An 18,161-nucleotide genomic window follows, 5' to 3' on the forward strand; every position below is an offset into this window, starting at 1 on the left:
CCCCTGGATCCCTGGCAGTGTCCAAGGCTGGACAGGGCTTGGAGCAGCCTGGGCTAGTGGGAGGTGTCCCTGCCCGTGGCAGGGGGTGGCAGTGAGATCCCAGGCAGGGAATGAGGCTTTGCCGTGTCCTGGAGGAGCAGGATTGGCACTGCTGAGGAGCTGGGCTGGGCTGTGCCGGGGTGCAGAGCAGTTGGTGATGTCCCACAGGCCATCGAGATGGAGCTGCGGCAGATGGAAGTGCAGCAGGCGAACCGCCACGTGTCCCTCCTCACCTCCTTCATGCCCGACAGCTTCCTGCGGCACGGCGGGGACCACGACTGCGTCCTGGTGCTGCTGCTCATCCCCCGCCTCATCTGCAAGGTGGGGCAGGCTGGGAGGGAACACCCGGGCTCTCTGTCCCGCCTGGAGCCGGGATTTGCAGTGTTTGCTGGTGGAGAACTTCCAGAAGTTCATGGGAGACTGCAGTTCCCCCCCTGGTGGGGTTTAGGCTGGATATTGGGAAAATTCCTTCCTGGAGAGGATTGTAAAGCATTGGGAGAGGCTGCTGAGGGCAGGGGGGAGTCCCCATCCCTGGGGGGAATTCACAGCCCTGTGGATGTTGGTCGTGGTCTTGGACTTGGGGACATGGTCAGCGGTGGCCTTGGCAGTGCTGGGGGAGCAGTTGGGCTTGATGGTCTTAAGGACCTTTATCCAACCCAAATAATTCCATGATTCCATGATTCTAAAGTGGTCTGGGAGAAGGGAGGGGGAGGAGGCAGGCCCTGCCCGTGGGGGTGGTGGTGCTGGTGGGTCACTCTTTCCAGGACCGGTCACTTTTGGGGATGTGGAGGGTGTGTGGCTGCTCCGTGGCTGAGCACACGGAGCAGGGAAGCTCGGGGTGCCCTGAGGGCTCTCCCTGTGTGCCCCCAGGCGGAGCTGATCAGCAAACAGGCCCAGGAGAGGTTCGAGCTGAGCGAGAGCTGCGCGGAGCGCGCGGGGCTGCGCGGGGCCGCGGGGGAGCAGCTCAGCTTCGCCGCCGGGCTCGTGTACTCCCTGAGCCTGCTCCAGGCCACGCTCCACAAATACGAGCAGTGAGTACCTGCGCCCCCAGTCCCACCCCCACAGCCTCTGCGAGCCGAGTCACAGGGCCCTGGGGGGCCGGGCTGGAAAAGTGTTGGGATCCCCCTTATTGCCTTGGGAGGGGTCACTTCTCAATGACCCTCCTTGTGTCCCCCCTGAGAGGTGACGTGGGAAGGGATTCTGGGAGCAAGCCAGAATAGAAACAAGCAGCAGGATCCCCTTACTGCCTTGGGAGGGGTCACTTCTGTGTGCCCCCCTTGTGTCCCCTGGAGGTGACCCGGGAAGGGCCCAGCTCTCAGCACCCACTGGGGTCGGCCTGCCTCTGTCCCAAGGCCAGCAGCACCTCGGGGCTCCCACGTCCCATGTCCTGCCCAGAGGTGCATCCCAGCCCCTTTCTGACTGTCCCTGTGCCCCAGGGCCCTCAACAAGTGCAGCGTGGAGGTGTACAAGAAGGTGGGGACCCTGTACCCCGAGATGAGCGTCCACGAGCGCTCCCTGGACTTCCTGATCGAGCTGCTCCACAAGGACCAGCTGGACGAGACCGTCAACGTGGAGCCGCTCACCAAAGCCATCAAGTACTACCAGGTGGGGCTGGGGGGACACGGGGACAGGTGCCACCTCACCTGGTGGGTGTCCTACCTGGGATCCCTCACTCACGGGGCACATGGATCAGCTGGGCTTTGGCTCCTTGGCAGCCCTTTCCTTCGGGTGGCCTCACCCAGGACACCCAGGACACCCAGGACACCCAGGACTGGGGCTGTGTCCCCTGGGGCCGTGTCCCTGCACCCTGTCCCCGGGGATGTGGTTCTCCCATCCCACATTCCTGTACCCCACCTGCAGGCCAGGTTGGCTGACCTGTGGAATTAAGAACCACCTGCTCTTTTGGGGGGTCTCTGGTGGGGTCACTGCACAAATTGTCACTTCCAGTTAAAAATTGGGCTAAACCCTCGAGGTTTGGGGTTTGTTGAGGGTTCTCTTGTTGGGTTGTTCACCTGCACATGTGGGAACAATCCTGCCATTCCCACAGCACCTGTACAGCATCCACCTGGCTGACCAGGCTGAGGACTGCACCCTGCAGCTGGCTGACCACATCAAGGTGAGAGGGGACCCCGACCCTTCCCTGATCCCTGGTCTCTGCCTTTGTGCCCCCTGGGATCCCTCTGGGAGCTGAGGTGCCCCTGCTGCCCCTTTCCCAGTGCAGTAGCTCTTCCCCAGTGGTGGCACGAGGGCTCTGGGGTCAGGAGGGGGGACATGGGGACAGGAAGGATGAGAAGAGGGAGGGGAGCATGGAGACCCTCGTGTCTGGGGGGCAGGGTGTATCCCAGAGCTCCTGAAGGAATGATCATTGTTCTGCTCCCCACAGAGTGAAACCAAAATAGGCCAGAAACAGCCTGACTGCCTCAGCCCATTTCCCTGGGCCTGAAAATCCCAGGGTGGTGGGAGGGTCCATCCTGGAATTCCCAGGGCCCCAGTGTGCCCCAGTTTGCCCCAGAGTGCCCCAGGGCCCTCCCTGACCTGTGCTCGTGCCCACAGTTCACCCAGAGTGCTTTGGACTGCATGGGGGTGGAGGTGTGTCGGCTCCGGGCCTTCCTCCAGGTAGGACCTTCCTCCAGGTAGGACTTGCTGGGATGGCTGTGTGTGTGTGTGTGTGTGTGTGTGTGTGTGTGTGCCAGCTCCCTGCTGCCCCTGTGCCTGAGGTCCCTCTGTGTCCCCATGTCCCTATGTTCCTGTGTCTCTCTGACTGAAGTTCCTCCTCTCTCCTTTCCCCTCTAAGTCCCTCCATGTCCCTCTGAGGTCCCTCTCTATCCCAGTGTCCTTCTGAGGTCCCCGTGTGTCCCCGTGTCCCTCTGAGGTCCCCGTGTGTCCCAATGTCCCTCTGAGGTGCCCCTGTGTCCCCATGTCCCTCTGAGGTGCCCCTGTGTCCCCATGTCCCTCTGAGGTGCCCTGTGTCCCCAGGCCGGGCAGGAGGCAGCAGACCTGGCCATCCTGCTCAAGGACCTGGAGACGTCCTGCAGCGACATCCGCCAGTTCTGCAAGAAGATCCGTCGCCGGATGCCGGGCACGGATGCGCCGGGAATTCCCGCGGCCCTGGGCTTTGGAACACAGGTGAGCAGGGCAGGGACCCCCCTCACCACAGACTGGGCAGCAGCAAACACCCTGTGGAAGCTGAGCAGCAGCTCAGGGCAGAGGGAAATGGTGTGAGCTGAGCTGGGATCACGGAATCAGGGAATGGTTTAGGTTGGAAAATCCCGCTTAGTCCATTGAGTCCAGCCATTCCCCAGCACTGCCCGGGCCACCCCTGACCGTGTCCCCAAGTGCCACATCCACAGGGGTTTTAAATCCTTCCAGGGGTGGGGACTCCAGTGCCCTGGGCAGCTGTGCCAGGGCTGGACAGCCCTTTCCATGAGGAATTTTCCCAGTATCCAACCTGACCCTCCCCTGGCACAGCTGGAGGCCGTTCCCTCTCCTCCTGTCCCTTATTCCCTGGGAGCAGAGCCTGACCCCCCCCGGCTCCCCCCTCCTGTCAGGGGGTTGCAGAGCCAGAAGGTCCCCCCTGAGCCTCCTTTTCTCCAGGCTGAGCCCCCCCAGCTCCCTCAGCCCCTCCTGCTGCTCCAGCCCCTTCCCAGCTCCTGCCCTGGACACAGACGGACATGGTGTCTGTGGGGTTTGTGTTCCCACCTGGGCTGGGGTCTGGGCTCACACCTGCCTCTCTCCATCCCTCAGTTATTCTCCCCTATCCCAATGTTTCCCCCCTCCCAGTGACATTCCCTGAGCCTGGCAGGATCCCAGCCCGGGGGTGGGGGGTATTCCCAGAGCCGTGCCCTTCCCTGCCATCCCATTTCCAGGTTGCCGTGCCCTTCCCTGCCATCCCATTCCCTGGAACTGTGCCCTTCCCTGCCATCCCATTCCCTGTTGCCGTGCTATTCCCTGCCATCCCATTTCCAGGTTGCCGTGCCCTTCCCTGCCATCCCATTCCCTGTTGCCGTGCCCTTCCCTGCCATCCCGTTCCCTGTTGCCATGCCCTTCCCTGCCATCCCGTTTCCCCCCGCAGGTGTCGGACACGCTGCTGGAGTGCCGCAAGCACCTCACCTGGGTGGTGGCCGTGCTGCAGGAGGTGGCAGCAGCCGGGGCCCAGCTCATCGCGCCCCTGGCCGAGACCGAGGGGCTGCCGGCCCCCCGCCTGGAGGAGCTGGCCTTCAAAGTCAGCGAGCAGGTGGGGCCGGGGGCGGCTCCGGGGCTCAGCCCGCTGGGAACGAGCCGGGAATGCCGCTGGGAAAGGCCAGGCGGGGTGTGCAGCCCCTGCCCTGTGCTGTCTGTGCTGGGAAAGGCCAGGCGGGGTGTGCAGCCCCTGCCCTGTGCTGTCTGTGCTGGGAAAGGCCAGGCAGGGTGTGCGGCCCCTGCCCTGTGCTGTCTGTGCTGGGAAAGGCCAGGCAGGGTGTGCGGCCCCTGCCCTGCCCTGTCTGTCCCTGCGGCTCCGGGGGATGGGGTGGAATTCCAGCCTGTGTGAGCAGGGCAGGGACACACCACAGCCTGGAGCTGTGGGAGGGACTGGGCAGCAGCAAGTGCCCTGTGGAGGCTGAGCAGCAGCTCAGGGAGCTGAGCTGGGATGGGGCAGTGTGAGCTGAGCTGGGATCTGTGAGCTGAGCTGGGATGGGGCAGTGGGAGCTGAGCTGGGATCTGTGAGCTGAGCTGGGATGGGGCAGTGTGAGCTGAGCTGGGATGGGGCAGTGTGAGCTGAGCTGGGATGGGGCAGTGTGAGCTGGACTGGGCTGAGGCAGTGTGAGCTGAGCTGGGATCTGTGAGCTGAGCTGGGATCTGTGAGCTGAGCTGGGATCTGTGAGCTGAGCTGGGATCTGTGAGCTGAGCTGGGATGGGGGCAGTGTGAGCTGAGCTGGGATGGGGCAGTGGGAGCTGAGCTGGGATGGGGGCAGTGTGAGCTGAGCTGAGATCAGGGCATTGTGAGCTGAGCTGAGATCAGGGCAGTGTGAGCTGAGCTGGGATGGGGCAGTGTGAGCTGAGCTGAGATCAGGGCAGTGTGAGCTGAGCTGAGATCAGGGCAGTGTGAGCTGAGCTGAGATCAGGGCAGTGTGAGCTGAGCTGGGATGGGGCAGTGGGAGCTGAGCTGGGATGGGGGCAGTGTGAGCTGAGCTGGGATGGGGCAGTGTGAGCTGAGCTGGGATGGGGCAGTGTGAGCTGAGCTGAGATCAGGGCAGTGTGAGCTGAGCTGGGATGGGGGCAGTGTGAGCTGAGCTGGGATGGGGGCAGTGTGAGCTGAGCTGGGATCGGGGCAGTGTGAGCTGAGCTGAGATCGGGGCAGTGTGAGCTGAGCTGGGATTGGGCATCCTGGAATGGTTTAGGTTGGAAAATCCCTCTGAGCCCATCGAGTCCAACCATTCCCCAGCACTGCCAGGGCCAGCACCACATGGAATATCTCTTCCATATTCCCACATCCCATAGAGGGGAATGATTATGGGGGATTCTTGTAGGAAGTGAGAAGGTCCCCCCGAGCCTTCTTTGAGCCCCCCCAGCCCCCTCAGCCATTCCTGGAGCTCCAGCCCCTTCCCCAGCCCCTGCCCTGGACACAACGGATGTGGAGTCTCTGGGGTTTGTGCTGATTTTGTTGTAATTGTGGTGAAGGGACAAGGGGTGGATTTTGTGTAAATTGCCCCACTTTGGTTCGGCATTGGGATGATTTTGATGATTATTTTGATTTTTGTGGGGGGAATGTTTTTGCTTTGGTTTGGTTGGTTTTGTTGATGGAAGGGAAGGTGTGTGATGGATGTGGGTTTTAATGGTAATTCCTAAATATCAGAGGGACATTCCTGGACATCAGAGGGACATTCTTAAACATCAGAGGGATATTCTTAAATATCAGAGGGACATTCCTGAGCATCAGAGGGAAACCCCAGCTGTGGGGTGTGGGCAGGGGGTTGTCCTGGGGGCTGTGAGCGTGGCCCAGGGGTCCAGCCACGTCCTTCCCGCCCTTCCCAGATCTATGGCTCGCCAGGGATCAATCCCTACGAGTGCCTGAGGCAGTCCTGCAGCATCCTCATGGCCACCATGAACAAGATGGCCACGGCCATGCAGGAGGGCGAGTACGACGCCGACCGCCCGCAGAACAAGGTGGGTCCGGCCGTGCCCCGGCACCAGCCAGGGCCCTGCCCTGCCAGGAGGGAGGTGGGCAGGGAGCTGGGCAGGGGCAGTTCCTGGGACCCCATCCCTGCCATCCCAACCCACCCTGTCCCTCTGTCCCAGCCCACGCCCCCGGCAGAGCTCCGGGCGGCCGCGCTCCGGGCCGAGATCACGGACGCCGAGGGGCTGGGGCTGAAGCTGGAGGACAGGGAGACGGTCATCAAGGAGCTGAAGAAGTCCCTCAAGATCAAGGTAGGGTGTTCCTTACTGATCCCTGCCTGGTCCTTACTCATCCCTGCCTTCCTGGCTATTTGTCACTGACCCCTGCCTGTCCCTCACTGATCCCTGCCTGTCCCTCACTGACCCCTGCCTGTCCCTCACCCATCCCTGCCTGTCCCTCACCCATCCCTGCCTTCCCAGCTGTCCCTCACCCATCCCTGCCTGTCCCTCACCCATCCCTGCCTTCCCAGCTGTCCCTCACTGATCCCTACCTGTCCCTCACTGATCCCTGCCTGTCCCTCACTGACCCCTGCCTGTTCCTCACCCATCCCTGCCTGTTCCTCACCCATCCCTGCCTGTTCCTCACCCATCCCTGCCTTCCCAGCTGTCCCTCCCCAATCCCTGCCTGTTCCTCATCCATCCCTGCCTTCCCAGCTGTTCCTCATCCATCCCTGCCTTCCCAGCTGTTCCTCACCCATCCCTGCCTTCCCAGCTGTTCCTCACCCATCCCTGCCTGTTCCTCACCCATCCCTGCCTGTTCCTCACCCATCCCTGCCTTCCCAGCTGTTCCTCCCCAATCCCTACCTGTTCCTCACCCATCCCTGCCTGTTCCTCACCCATCCCTGCCTCCCTGGGTGCTGTGGGAGTCACCTCCCTGCTCAGGGTGGCTTGTTACCTGTGGAGCTGATGATCCCAAATCCCAGCCAGATCTCCTGGGGATGTTCTTCCTGTGGGCAGGGAGGTACTACCTTCCAGATCCTGCCCTGGCCTCTCCCCATGATGTGTTGGGATGCTCAGGGTCGGACTGGGATCTGTTCCTGGGTTCCAGCCGTGGGTTCTGGTGATTTTGGGGCTCCCCCAGCTCCCAGAGCTCCCTGATTCCCTCCCTGCTGCTCCAGGGCGAGGAGCTCAGCGAGGCCAACGTGCGGCTCAGCCTCCTGGAGAAGAAGCTGGACAGCGCATCCAAGGACGCAGATGATCGTGTGGAAAAGATCCAGACGAAGCTGGATGAGACCCAGACACTGCTCAAAAAGAAGGAGAAGTGAGTGTGGGATGGGCTGGGGATGTGGAGCTGCTGGAGAGAGTCCAGAGGAGGCCCTGGCGATGGTCCCAGGGCTGGAGCCCCTCTGCTCTGGAGCCAGGCTGGGAGAGCTGGGGGGGTTCCCCTGGAGAAGAGAAGGCTCCAGGGAGAGCTGAGAGCCCCTGGCAGGGCCTGAAGGGGCTCCAGGAGAGCTGGAGAGGGACTGGGGACAAGGGAGGGAGGGACAGGACAGGGGGTCCTGGGCTGCAGCGTCCCTGGCTCAGCCACCCCTCCGTGTGCCCTTCCCAGGGAGTTTGAGGAGACCATGGACGCTCTGCAGGCCGACATCGACCAGCTGGAGTCGGAGAAGGTGGAGCTGAAGCAGCGGCTGAACAACCAGTCCAAGCGGACGATCGAGGGGCTCCGGGGGGGCCCGGCCTCGGGCGTCGCCTCCATCGTGTCCGGCATCGCCGGCGGTGAGTGACCAGAGTGACCGGAGTGACCGGGGCGGGAACGGGGAGTCCTCGGGTGGGAAGGGTGCTCCCACAGCTGCCCTGGGCAGGCAGGGCAGGGGGCACCTCCATGGAGCCACCCGGGGTGTCCCTGCATGGGATGATCCCTGGAGCCATCCGGGGTGTCCCTTTGGCAGGATGATCCCATGGGATCTGTGCCTGCTGGGGCTCTCCTGGGCAGGGATGGGTTCTGGAGCTCTGCTGCTCAAAGTGTCTACAAAACCCACCCAGAGCAGGAGCAGGTGTTTGGTGTCTGGGGGGCTCTGGCTGCAGGACAATGTGTGGCCTCTGGAACAGAGCTGGGGTGTCCTTCAGGAATGACCAGTTGGCCATGGAGCAGCCTGGCCTGTGGCCCCAGTGTGGCAGGGACCTGGTGGGTCTGCAGCCTGAGCCTTTGGCCCTGATCTGGGATGGGTGACACCTGGGTGAGCATCCTCTGCATGCAGGATGCAGCAACCCTGGAATACAGCATCCTCTGGATGCAGCAGCCCTGGAATACAGCATCCTCTGGATGCAGCAGCCCTGGAATACAGCATCCTCTGGATGCAGCAGCCCTGGAATGCAGCATCCTCTGGATGCAGCAGCCCCTGTCCCTCCGCAGCCTCTCCCATGTCCCCACATCCCCAGCCCTGGCTCCCGGGACACTGCTGGCACGTTCTCACTCCCAGAGGAGCAGGAGCAGCCCAGGAGCTCTGTGCCATCCCCCAGGTCCTGCTGGGGTCACTCCCAGCTGCTGGGATGTTACTCCCAGAGGTGGGAATGGGATGAGCCCTGGACAGGGTCATGGGGAATGGGAGCTGCTCCAGCCCCAGCTCCTTTCCCACCCAATCCAGGGCTTTAATCCTGCTTTTTCTTGTCTCTCCCTGTGCTGCAGAGGAACAGCAGCGAGGTACAGACACACCCAGTGCATGAGGGGGGAAAGGTGTCCCCGGGTGCCCAAATCCCTGGGTTTGGGAGCAGGGGAAGGATCTGGGTCCTCCCCAAATGCTGCCTACCCTGGGAGCTGCTGGCTGGTGCCTCCCGGGGCACTGGGAAGGGAGGGATGGGCGTGGGACTGTGGTGGGGGCAGAGTGGGGTGACTCCCACCTGGAGAGCTGGGTCCCTGGAGCACCTGGCACAGCCCCCACCCTCGGGAAGGGGCACTGGGAATGCTGAGGGGGCGGGAGGGGTGCTGGGGACCTCTCCAGGGAAGTGCCACGTGTTGGGAATGGTTCTGTCGGTGCCTGGGCACACGTGGCAGCTGCCGTGTCCCTGTGCCCGGTGCCACCACCCCGGGTGACACTGGTGCCTGTCCCTCCCTCCCCTCCAGGCGTGGGGGCCGGGCAGGTGCCGGGGGGCGGCTCCGGCCCCGTGCAGGTGAAGGACTCTCCGCTGCTGCTGCAGCAGATCGACGCCCTGCAGCTCTCCCTGAAGCACCTCAAGAACGAGAACAACATGCTCAAGGTGGGGGGCCGGGCTCAGAGGGGTGGGGGGTGTCCAGGGGTATCATGGGATGTGGTCCGGGTGGGATGTGGTCTGGGTGGGATCAGTCTGGGTGTCCCAGACTTTCCCTGGGTGTCCATGGGCATCCCTGGGTGTCCCAGGCCTTCCCTGGGTGTCCAGGGGCATCCCTGGGTGTCCCAGACTTTCCCTGGGTGTCCATGGGCATCCCTGGGTGTCCCAGGCCTTCCCTGGCTGTCCAGGGGCATCCCTGGGTGTCCCAGGCCTTCCCTGGGTGTCCCGGGGCATCCCTGGGTGTCCAGGGGCATCCCTGGTGTCCCAGGCCTTCCCTGGGTGTCTGTGGGCATCCCTGCTCCCACCCCTGGGAGATCCACGCTCTGCTGGCTCTGGCGGAGTTTTATCCCCCAGTTTTCCAGTTTTATCCCGTTTTTCCACCCGGCTGCTCCTGGCAAACCTTTCCCTGGCATTCCCCCGTGTCCCTGCCCCAGGGTGCCCAGATGAAGATGGAGCTGGCCAGCCTGGCCCCGCTGCAGGTGCCGCGGGTGGCCCTGCCCCGGGAGCGCCCCGGGGAGGGGCTGCCCACGCAGACCCTGTTCCGCAAGACCACCCAGCTCCTGGAGACCCTGTACCAGCTCAGCGCCAACGCCAAGGTGCTGGACATGAGGCAGAACAAGTCCAGTACGTCCTACACAGGCACTCCCGAGGGGATGACGGGGGGGCTGCGGCACGGGGGGCTCGGCCACGGGCTGGGGGCATCACTGCACCAACCTGGGCAGGTCAAACCCCCCAGATCCCCCCAGCACCAACCTGAGCAGGTCAAACACCCCAAATCCCCCCAGCACCAACCTGAGCAGGTCAAACACCCCAACCCCCCTGACACCCCCCGGTAACAACCTGAAGAGGTCAAACCCCCCAGTACCAACCCGAGGAGGTCAAAACCCAGCAATTCCAACCCCCAAAACCCCCAGTACCAATCTGAGGTCAAAACCTCCCCGAAGCCCCCCTGGGACCAACCTGAGGAGGTGAGACCCCCCTCAAGCCCCCAGTACCCACCCCAAACCCCCCTCTGTACCAATTTGAGGAGTTCAAATTCCCCCAAGCCCCTCTGTACCCCCTGAGGGAGTCATGCCTGTCTGGCTGTGTCCATGTCCCACATATCCCGTGCCATCCCTGGTGCTGTGTCTGTGTCCCTGTCCCATCCCATCCCACACCATCCCTGGTGCTGTGTCTGTGTCCCATCCCATCCCACACCGTCCCTGTGCCGTGTCCCATCCCATCCCACACTGTCCCTGTGCCATGTCCCTGTCCCACACACCCCACACCATCCCTGTGCCGTGTCCCATCCCCTCCCACACTGTGCCGTTCCCGCAGCCCGCAGTTCCTCGGCACGCCTCCTGGAGCAGACAGCTCGGCTCTGCGCCCTCAAGAACACCATCGATGCCCTGAAGGTGAGGAGGGGCCTTCCCCAGGGTGGGGGCCCGGTGGCACCCCCTGCCCAGCCCCCCCGGGCCCCCAGGCTGGGTGGGAGGGGGGTCACATCTCAGGGCAGCCCCGTGGCTGGGCCTGGGGGCTTCTCAGTGCTGCCCCTTCCCCTTCCCGTTCCAGAACAGTCGGGTCTGATCCCTCTGGCTTGTGCCCGGGGATGCAGGGAGGGCAGGGGGCTCTCTGGGGTGGCAGGGGGGTCTGGGGGTTGGGCAAGAGGCTTCCTGAGGCAGGGGAGGGCTCTGTGGGGCGGGTGAGGGGCTCTGTGGGGCAGCTGTGGTGGTGACAGTGCCGTCCCCCCCAGGATGACACGCTGAGGGAGATGGTGCAGCAGCAGCCGGGTGCTGGAGTCAGCACCACCTTCGGCACCTTCCCCTCCTCCTCCTTCCTCAAGGTGAGACCCCCAGCCCCTGATCCCTGATCCCCAGGGACCCCCCAAATCCCCAGGGACCCTCATTCCAGGGACCCCTGATCCCCAGGGACCCCCCAATCCTGAGAGCCCCTTGATCTCAAGGGACCCTTGATCCTGAGGGATCCCCAGTCCCAAGGAACACCAACCCCGTGGGATTCCCCAATCCCAAGGAATCCTGACCCCAAGGAACCCCAGATCCTGAGGGACCCCAGTCCTAAGAGACCCCCAATCCAGAAGGGCCCTGATCCCAAAGGACCCCGAATCCTAATGAACCCCAGTCTCGAGGGAACCCCCCCCAATGCCAAGGCACTCCCATTCCCGAGGGATCCCGATTCCCAAGGGATGGGGCGGGTCAGGACGCCCAGCTCCTCCTCCCCCGGGGCTCGGCCCACCCCGGGGGTCGCGGTGGGGATGCGGTGGCTGGGAGGGGCCCCCGCGTGCGGGATGGGGGTGCCGGGGGTGCCTCACGCCCTGTCCCGCAGGCCAAGCAGGAGCAGGCGCAGGGCCCGGCGCTGTGCGGGCGGGTGTCGTTCCCGTGCCCCCCGGGGCAGGGCCAGGCGCACCGGCTGCTGCTCACCCCGGACCTGCTGCAGCACCTCCGACAACACTTCGTCGCCTGAGAGTCCCCCGCAACGGGATGAGGGTCCCCTGCGCCCCCCCACCCCCCGGGGACCCTCCACTGCCTCCCCATCGGCTTCACTGGCGGGTGGAGCCGGAGCCGCTTCCCCCGGGGGGATCCGGGACCCCCCCTGCTGCTCTCAGACACTACAGACCCCGGGACCCCCCCGGCCGGGGCCGTCCCGGGGGGGCCGGAGCCCCCCGTGCCCCCCTGTGCCCCCGGGCCGGGGCTGCGACCCCCCCGCGCTCCTGCTCTCCAATAAAATGCCCTGAACCTGAACCCGCCCGCGGACCCTGCACCGGCACTGGGGGGGACACGGCGGGGACGGGGGTTCGCAGCACACCGGGGGTCCCAGGAGGGGTCCGAGAAGGGCACTGGGGGGCCCGCGATGGGAGCGGGGGACAGTGGGGGGCACAGAGGAATACTGGGGGAACACGGAGGGGTCCGAGGGGGGCACTGGGGACCACGGAGGGGGACTGGGAGGGCACTGGGGGGGCACAGGGAGACCCGGAGTGGGAGCAGGGCAGCTCTGGCCGTCCCGGGATGGGACCGGGGACAGTTGGGGTCCCGAGTGGGGCACTGGGGGCACACTTGGGGTCTCATCTGGGGTCCCATTTAGGGTCCCAGGGCTGACACTGGTCTCATTTCGGAGTCGCGGTCCCGCCACGTGCGGCCGCGCGCGCATGGAACAGCGCGGGAAGAGGCGGGGCTGGCGCGGGCGGCGGCTCCCATTGGCCCACGCGCAGGAAAGGGCGGGACGAAACGCCTCTTCCCGAGTCTGATTGGCAGGAGCGGCAAAGGAAGGCGGGACCTCCCCGTCCTCAATCTGATTGGCTGCGGGGCGGATCCATCAGGGACACCCCTGCGGTGATTGGCGGTGGGTCGGGGCGCGGGCGCTGATTGGGGGCGGCGGAAGGGGGCGGGGTTCCGGTCTGTGTCGGGGCGGCATTTCCTGGCGGCGGCGGCGGCAGGAGGAGGAGGATGGTGAGGGCCGGGGGGGCCGCGCCGCATCCAGCGGCATCGGGGACGGGCGGGGACGGGCGGGGCCGGGGGGCCGCGGGGCCGCACCGGGATGGCGGGGAGCGGGGCCGGGACGGGGGGAGCGGCGGGCTCAGGGCGGGGGGGGCGCGGGCCCGGCGGAGCCCCCGGTGAGCGCGGCCCCCGGTGAGCGCGGCCCCCGGTGAGCGCGGCCCCCGGTGCCGCCGCAGGTGCTGCTGCACGTGCTGTTCGAACATGCGGCCGGGTACGCGCTGTTCGCCGTGCGCGAGGTGGAGGAGATCGGGCTGCAGCTGCCGCAGGTACGGGGCGGGAGCGGGGACAGCGGGACAGAGGGAACGGGGCGGGGAACGGGAACGGGAATGAGAACGGGAACAGGAGCGAGGAGGGGGGCGGGGAGGAACGGGAGCGGTGTATAACGGGAGCGGTGTATAACGGGAACGGGCAGCGGGGGGGCCGGGAACGGAAGGGATTGGGTCGGGATTGGGGGGACCCGCGGGGAGGAGCTGACTCCGTGCGGGGGGAGCGGTCCGTGTGCCGGGGGTCGCACCCGGGGCGTTCCCGCCTCCCGGATGACCCCGGTGCCCGGCCCCCCGGCCCTGGCCGTGTCCCCCTGCCCAGGTGGAGGACAGTGTCCTCACGATCGGCAAGTTCCACAACATGGTGAAGCTCGTGGCGTTCTCGCCGTTCCGGTCGGCGCAGAGCGCCCTGGAGAACATGAACGCCGTGTCCGAGGGTGAGTTGGGGTCTGGGGGGCACAGTGACCCTCCCGCGGCCCCCCCTGACCCCCCGATGTCCCGCAGGGGTCCTGCACGAGGACCTGCGGCTGCTGCTGGACACGGCGTTGCCCCCCAAGAGGAAGAAGGTGGTGCTGGGGGTGGGCGACGCCAAGATGGGGGCGGCCGTGCAGGAGGAGCTGGGGGTGCAGTGCCAGACCGGGGGCGTCGTGGCTGAGCTCATGCGGGGTGAGTGGGGACGGGGGACACCCCGGGGGGGCTGGCATGGGGCTGGGGGGGCCATCGGGGGTGTGCTGGGGGCTGGCCCTGGGCCTGGCCCTGAGCCACACACAGTGACACCTCTGTCACCGTGTGGTGGCACCTCTGTCCCCTCCCTGTCCCCATGTGACGAGCCCTCTGTCCCCCACGTGGTGACACCTGTGACGCCCCTCTGCCCTGCATGGGGTCTGACACCCCTCTACCCTGCATGGGGTCATCCCTGTCCCCCCGCAGTGACCCCTTTTCTCTGCCTGGTGATGTCTGGGTCCTACATGGTCATAGCTCAGTTCCCACATTGTGTGACTCCTGACCCCCCTGGTGACCCCTGACCCCCCTGGTGACCCCTGACCCCCTGGTGACCCCTGCCCCCCCGGTGACCCATGTCCCGCAGGGATCCGGCTGCACTTCCCGGCGCTGGTGCGGGGCCTCACGGCGCAGTCGGCGGCCAAGGCCCAGCTGGGGCTCGGCCACAGCTACTCCCGGGCCAAGGTGAAGTTCAACGTGCACCGTGTGGACAACATGATCATCCAGTCCATCAGCCTGCTGGACCAGCTGGACAAGGACATCAACACCTTCTCCATGCGCGTCCGGTGAGCGGGGAGGGGTCTGGGGGGTCCGGGGGTCCCGTCTCCCCTCGCTTACCGCAGGCAGCTGCTGCTCCGGCCGCCTGTACAGACCGGGGAGCAACAGCACAGCCCTCGGGGCCACCAGCCGGGCCACGGGCCATGGCGGGGACCTGAGGGGACACGGGGACACGGGGGGGACCTGGGGGGACACAGGGACATGGGGGGGACATGGGGACACACATGGGGGGACATGGGGGGACACGGGGACATGGGGGGGACATGGGGGGACACGGGGACATGGGGGGGGGACATGGGGGGACACGGGGACATGGGGGGGACCTGAGGGGACTCAGGGCCTTGGGGGGGACATGGGGGGACACAGGGCCATGGGGGGGCCGTGGGTCCGGGTGTGAGCGCTGAGCCCGTCCCTGTCCCGCAGGGAGTGGTACGGGTACCACTTCCCCGAGCTGATCAAGATCGTCCCCGACAACTCCATGTACTGCCGGGTGGCCAAATTCATCGGGAACCGGCGGGAGCTGAGCGAGGAGAGCCTGCAGGGGCTGGAGGAGATCGTCATGGACAGCGCCAAGGCCCAGGCCATCCTGGAGGCCTCGCGCTCCTCCATGGGTGAGGGGGGCTCTGGGGGGCACGGGGGCGGTCACGGCTATGGGATCACGGCTGCAGCTCACCCCGTGCCCCCCCAGGGATGGACATCTCCCCCCTGGACCTCATCAACATCGAGAGCTTCTCGCGCCGCGTGATCTCGCTGTCCGAGTACCGGCGGGGGCTGCAGGAGTACCTGCGCTCCAAGATGAGCCAGGTGGCCCCCAGCCTGTCTGCCCTCATCGGGGAGGTGGTGAGTGTCCTGGGACCCCTGGGACCCCCGGGACCCCTCGGCCACGGAGATGATGTCAGAGTGAATCTGTCAATCCACTGAGCAGAGCTGCTGACACCTCACTGCTGATCCCTGGCCTGGGGGGGCTCTGTGTGCCCTGGGGTGGGCTGTGTGACCTGAGGGGGACTCTGGGTGCCCTGGGGGGAGGGAGGGGGGACTCTGTGTGCTCTGTGGGGAGCTGCATGTGTGCCCTGGGTGATCTGTGTGTCCCTGGGTGGGCTGTGGGGCTGTGGCAGCCCTAACCCCTGTGGTGCCCCCCAGGTGGGTGCCCGGCTCATCTCTCACGCCGGCAGCCTGACGAACCTGGCCAAGTACCCGGCGTCGACGGTGCAGATCCTGGGGGCCGAGAAGGCCCTGTTCAGGTACCGCCGGGTGGTCGCGGTGATGGCGGGGCCGGGGCCGCGGCTGTGACGCGCCGGGGCTGGCGGGGGTGAGCAGCCGGGCCCAGTCTGAGCGACCACCGCGGCTGCGGGGCCAGCCCGGGGCTCCCCGAGGTCAGCGGGGCTGGGGGGGCCAGGGGAGGGGAGGGGGCTGTCCCGGGGGCTGTCACACCCGGGGGGCTGACAGAAGGGGCTGTCACACCCGGGGGGCTGACAGAAGGGGCTGTCACACCCGGGGGGCTGACAGAAGGGGCTGTCACACCCGGGGGGCTGACAGAAGGGGCTGTCCCGTGGGCAAAGTGGGTGCTGCTGGCGGAGGGGGTGAGTGGGGGCTCTGTCTGGGGGTCCCTGACGCCCCCGGCCCCTTGCAGGGCTCTGAAGACACGCGGGAACACCCCCAAGTACGGGCTCATCTTCCACTCCACCTTCATCGGGAGAGCGGCCGCCAAGAACAAGGGGCGCATCTCGCGGTACCTGGCCAACAAGTGCACCATCGCCTCCCGCATCGACTGCTTCTCGGGTGGGTCGGGGGCACGGGGGTCACAGGGGGCACAGGGGGTGGGACAGACCTGCCAGCAAGGGCACTGTCACCTCCTGCATCGACTGCTTCTCGGGTGGGTCAGGGGCACGGGGGGCACAGGGGGTGGGACAGACCTGCCAACAAGGGCACCATCGCCTCCCACATCGACTGCTTCTCGGGTGGGTCGGGGGGCATGGGGGACACTGTCACCTCGTGCATCAACTGCTTCTCAGGGGCACAGCTGGGATCAGGTTCGGGGCTGCTCTGCCGTGATGGTTCCATTTTTCGTCAGCAGCATCTCACACCCGTGTGAATGGTGACTCCGTTGGGCTGAGCAGAGCCGGGGGGCGCAGGGGGCCTGTGGGGTTCAGGGTGCAGGAGGGGGCTGACCCTGTCCCCTCCCTGCCCTCCCCCAGAGGTCCCCACCAGCGTGTTCGGGGACAAGCTGCGGGAGCAGGTGGAGGAGCGCTTGGCCTTCTACGAGACCGGGGAGCCCCCCCGGAAGAACCTGGAGGTGATGAAGGAGGCCGTGGTGGAGGTGAGCGGGTGTTGGGGGGCTGTGAGGGGTGGGGGTGCTGGGGGTGAAGAAGAGGGGTAGGAATGATGGAGGAGACGGTGGGGGTGAGGTACTGGGGGGAGGAAGAAGGTGGAGGTGAGACTGCGGGGAGGGGTGGAGTGGGGGGGGATGGACAGGGATGTGGAAAGAAGTGCTGGGGGGATGGAGAGGGAGGTGAACGTGCTGGGGGGATGGAGAGGGAGGTGAACGTGCTGGGGGGATGGAGAGGGAGGTGAACGTGCTGGGGGGTGGAGGAGGCGGTGATAGTGGTGAGGTGTGAGGATGATGGTGAGGGCCTGTGTCGGAGGTGATGTCACTGTGCCAACCTGACCCGCTGTGGAGGCAAAAGACTGATTTAATGAGTCTGATCCGACCAGTGCCGGGGGTGGAGACGGGCCCTGGGACCCTCCCCACGCTGATGCCCCCCATGTGTCCCCCAGGCCAACGAGGTGGTGGCTGAGGTGAAGAGGAGGCAGGAGAAGAAGGAGAAGAAGAAGAAGAAGCGGGAGAAGCGGCGGCTGGAGGCCCTGGCAGCGGCGGCCGAGGAGGCAAAGGAGGAGAACTCGGTGATGGAGACAGAGGTGAGGAGGGGGCTGGGGGTGGGACCCTCATGGGGAGCTGTGGGGTTGCCCGGACCCCACAGGGTGGGTGAGGCAGGATGGGGGGCAGAGCTTCCCCTGACCCTGGGTCTCCCATCAGGAGAACGATGTGGGGGCCAAGAAGAAGAAGAAAAAGAAGAAGCAGCAGGTGGAGGAGTCAGAGCCAGAGGCTGAGCCAGAGGCTGAGCCTGAGGAGAATGGGCTGGAGGAGGAGGAGGAGGAGGAGCAGCCCCTGCCCAAGAAGAAAAGGAAACTCACAGTGGAGCCCGGGCTGGAGGAGGAGGAGGAGAAGAAGAAGAAAAAGAAGAAGAAGAAGAAGGCAGTGGCCCAGGACTTGGAGGAGGATTAGGGAGCAGGGGCTGGAGCAGGAGCTCCAGCACACGGACAGACGGACTGAGAGATTGAGGGACAGGAGGAGCTCGGGGTGGCCCCTTGCTGTGTCCCTGCAGTGTTCTGGGTGTGTCCTGTGGCACAGTGGCCACACTGAACGAGTTGTGGCCCCTGAGGGCCTGGGTGAGTCCTTTGGGCACCGGCAGCCCCTGGGCTGTGCCTTACAGTGTTGCCCCAGCCCCCCGTGTCCCTTCCCCGGGGGGTTTGGGTGCACGTGGGGTGTCCCTGGGCTGTGTCCCCTGCCCTGGGGGGCTTGGGCTGTGTGTGCCCCTGTCCCCCCCCCCGAGCCATGCAGGGGGCAGGACCTGCTCGGGCTGACCAGGCCCCAATAAAGGGCTGAGGTTGTTGTGTATCCCTCCTGTCCTGG

The 18,161-nt window shown here is 65.7% G+C and overlaps 2 protein-coding genes, 1 long non-coding RNA gene and 2 other non-coding genes across 14 annotated transcripts in view; all 5 read left to right on the forward strand.

Moving 5' to 3' along the window:
- The window catches only part of DCTN1 (dynactin subunit 1), a 54,677-nt gene extending 42,500 nt beyond the window's left edge, over positions 1-12,177 (forward strand). For 6 of the 8 annotated variants that reach the window (XM_051774835.1, XM_051774836.1, XM_051774829.1 and 3 more), the window contains 17 exons: positions 208-360; positions 910-1,070; positions 1,476-1,644; positions 2,087-2,155; positions 2,593-2,655; positions 3,016-3,165; positions 4,112-4,273; positions 6,052-6,183; positions 6,316-6,444; positions 7,311-7,453; positions 7,742-7,908; positions 8,819-8,833; positions 9,254-9,387; positions 9,873-10,062; positions 10,756-10,832; positions 11,171-11,260; positions 11,761-12,177. In XM_051774835.1, coding sequence (XP_051630795.1) covers positions 208-360; positions 910-1,070; positions 1,476-1,644; positions 2,087-2,155; positions 2,593-2,655; positions 3,016-3,165; positions 4,112-4,273; positions 6,052-6,183; positions 6,316-6,444; positions 7,311-7,453; positions 7,742-7,908; positions 8,819-8,833; positions 9,254-9,387; positions 9,873-10,062; positions 10,756-10,832; positions 11,171-11,260; positions 11,761-11,898 — 2,142 coding nt within the window. In that variant the 3' untranslated portion in view covers positions 11,899-12,177. The remainder of the gene's footprint in view (positions 1-207; positions 361-909; positions 1,071-1,475; positions 1,645-2,086; positions 2,156-2,592; positions 2,656-3,015; positions 3,166-4,111; positions 4,274-6,051; positions 6,184-6,315; positions 6,445-7,310; positions 7,454-7,741; positions 7,909-8,818; positions 8,834-9,253; positions 9,388-9,872; positions 10,063-10,755; positions 10,833-11,170; positions 11,261-11,760) is intronic. The other 2 variants (XM_051774828.1, XM_051774831.1) reach the window with 1 other exon arrangement.
- Positions 4,836-6,043, forward strand: LOC127464519 (uncharacterized). 2 transcript variants are annotated; one of them, XR_007901417.1, is made up of 3 exons: positions 4,836-4,941; positions 5,147-5,300; positions 5,378-6,043. It is a non-coding gene; the product is annotated as an uncharacterized LOC127464519 (long non-coding RNA). The 2 variants fall into 2 exon arrangements; XR_007901416.1 differs by having other exon boundaries at positions 5,147-5,274; positions 5,358-6,043.
- A 578-nt stretch (positions 12,178-12,755) lies between the features above and the next one.
- NOP56 (NOP56 ribonucleoprotein) lies at positions 12,756-18,146 on the forward strand. Of its 2 annotated transcripts, none has more exons than XM_051774840.1 (12): positions 12,756-12,774; positions 13,106-13,195; positions 13,515-13,629; positions 13,697-13,858; positions 14,280-14,478; positions 14,894-15,081; positions 15,159-15,310; positions 15,611-15,711; positions 16,101-16,249; positions 16,666-16,787; positions 17,246-17,386; positions 17,505-18,146. In XM_051774840.1, the coding sequence occupies exons 3-12, from the start codon at positions 13,554-13,556 to the stop codon at positions 17,751-17,753; spliced, it is 1,539 nt and encodes a 512-aa protein (XP_051630800.1). In that variant the 5' UTR covers positions 12,756-12,774; positions 13,106-13,195; positions 13,515-13,553; the 3' UTR covers positions 17,754-18,146. The 2 variants fall into 2 exon arrangements, with proteins under 2 accessions (XP_051630800.1, XP_051630799.1); XM_051774839.1 differs by lacking the exon at positions 12,756-12,774 and adding an exon at positions 12,828-12,881.
- Positions 16,514-16,587, forward strand: LOC127464524 (small nucleolar RNA SNORD56). Its single transcript, XR_007901422.1, has one exon. It is a non-coding gene; the product is annotated as a small nucleolar RNA SNORD56 (small nucleolar RNA).
- On the forward strand, positions 17,108-17,176 carry LOC127464523 (small nucleolar RNA SNORD57). The gene has a single exon (XR_007901421.1). It is a non-coding gene; the product is annotated as a small nucleolar RNA SNORD57 (small nucleolar RNA).
- Positions 18,147-18,161: the final 15 nt, after the last annotated feature.

Source organism: Manacus candei, unplaced genomic scaffold (assembly GCF_025592945.1).
Source record: "Manacus candei isolate 608988 ecotype Guabito, Panama unplaced genomic scaffold, ASM2559294v1 h1tg000230l, whole genome shotgun sequence".
In the NCBI taxonomy this organism is placed as follows: domain Eukaryota; kingdom Metazoa; phylum Chordata; class Aves; order Passeriformes; family Pipridae; genus Manacus; species Manacus candei.

Coding starts and splice junctions, on each gene's coding strand:
- NOP56 (XM_051774839.1), top strand. Junction 15,311..15,610: donor CTGCCCTCATCGGGGAGGTG/GTGAGTGTCCTG, acceptor GGTGCCCCCCAG/GTGGGTGCCCGGCTCATCTC. Junction 16,250..16,665: donor CCGCATCGACTGCTTCTCGG/GTGGGTCGGGGG, acceptor GCCCTCCCCCAG/AGGTCCCCACCAGCGTGTTC.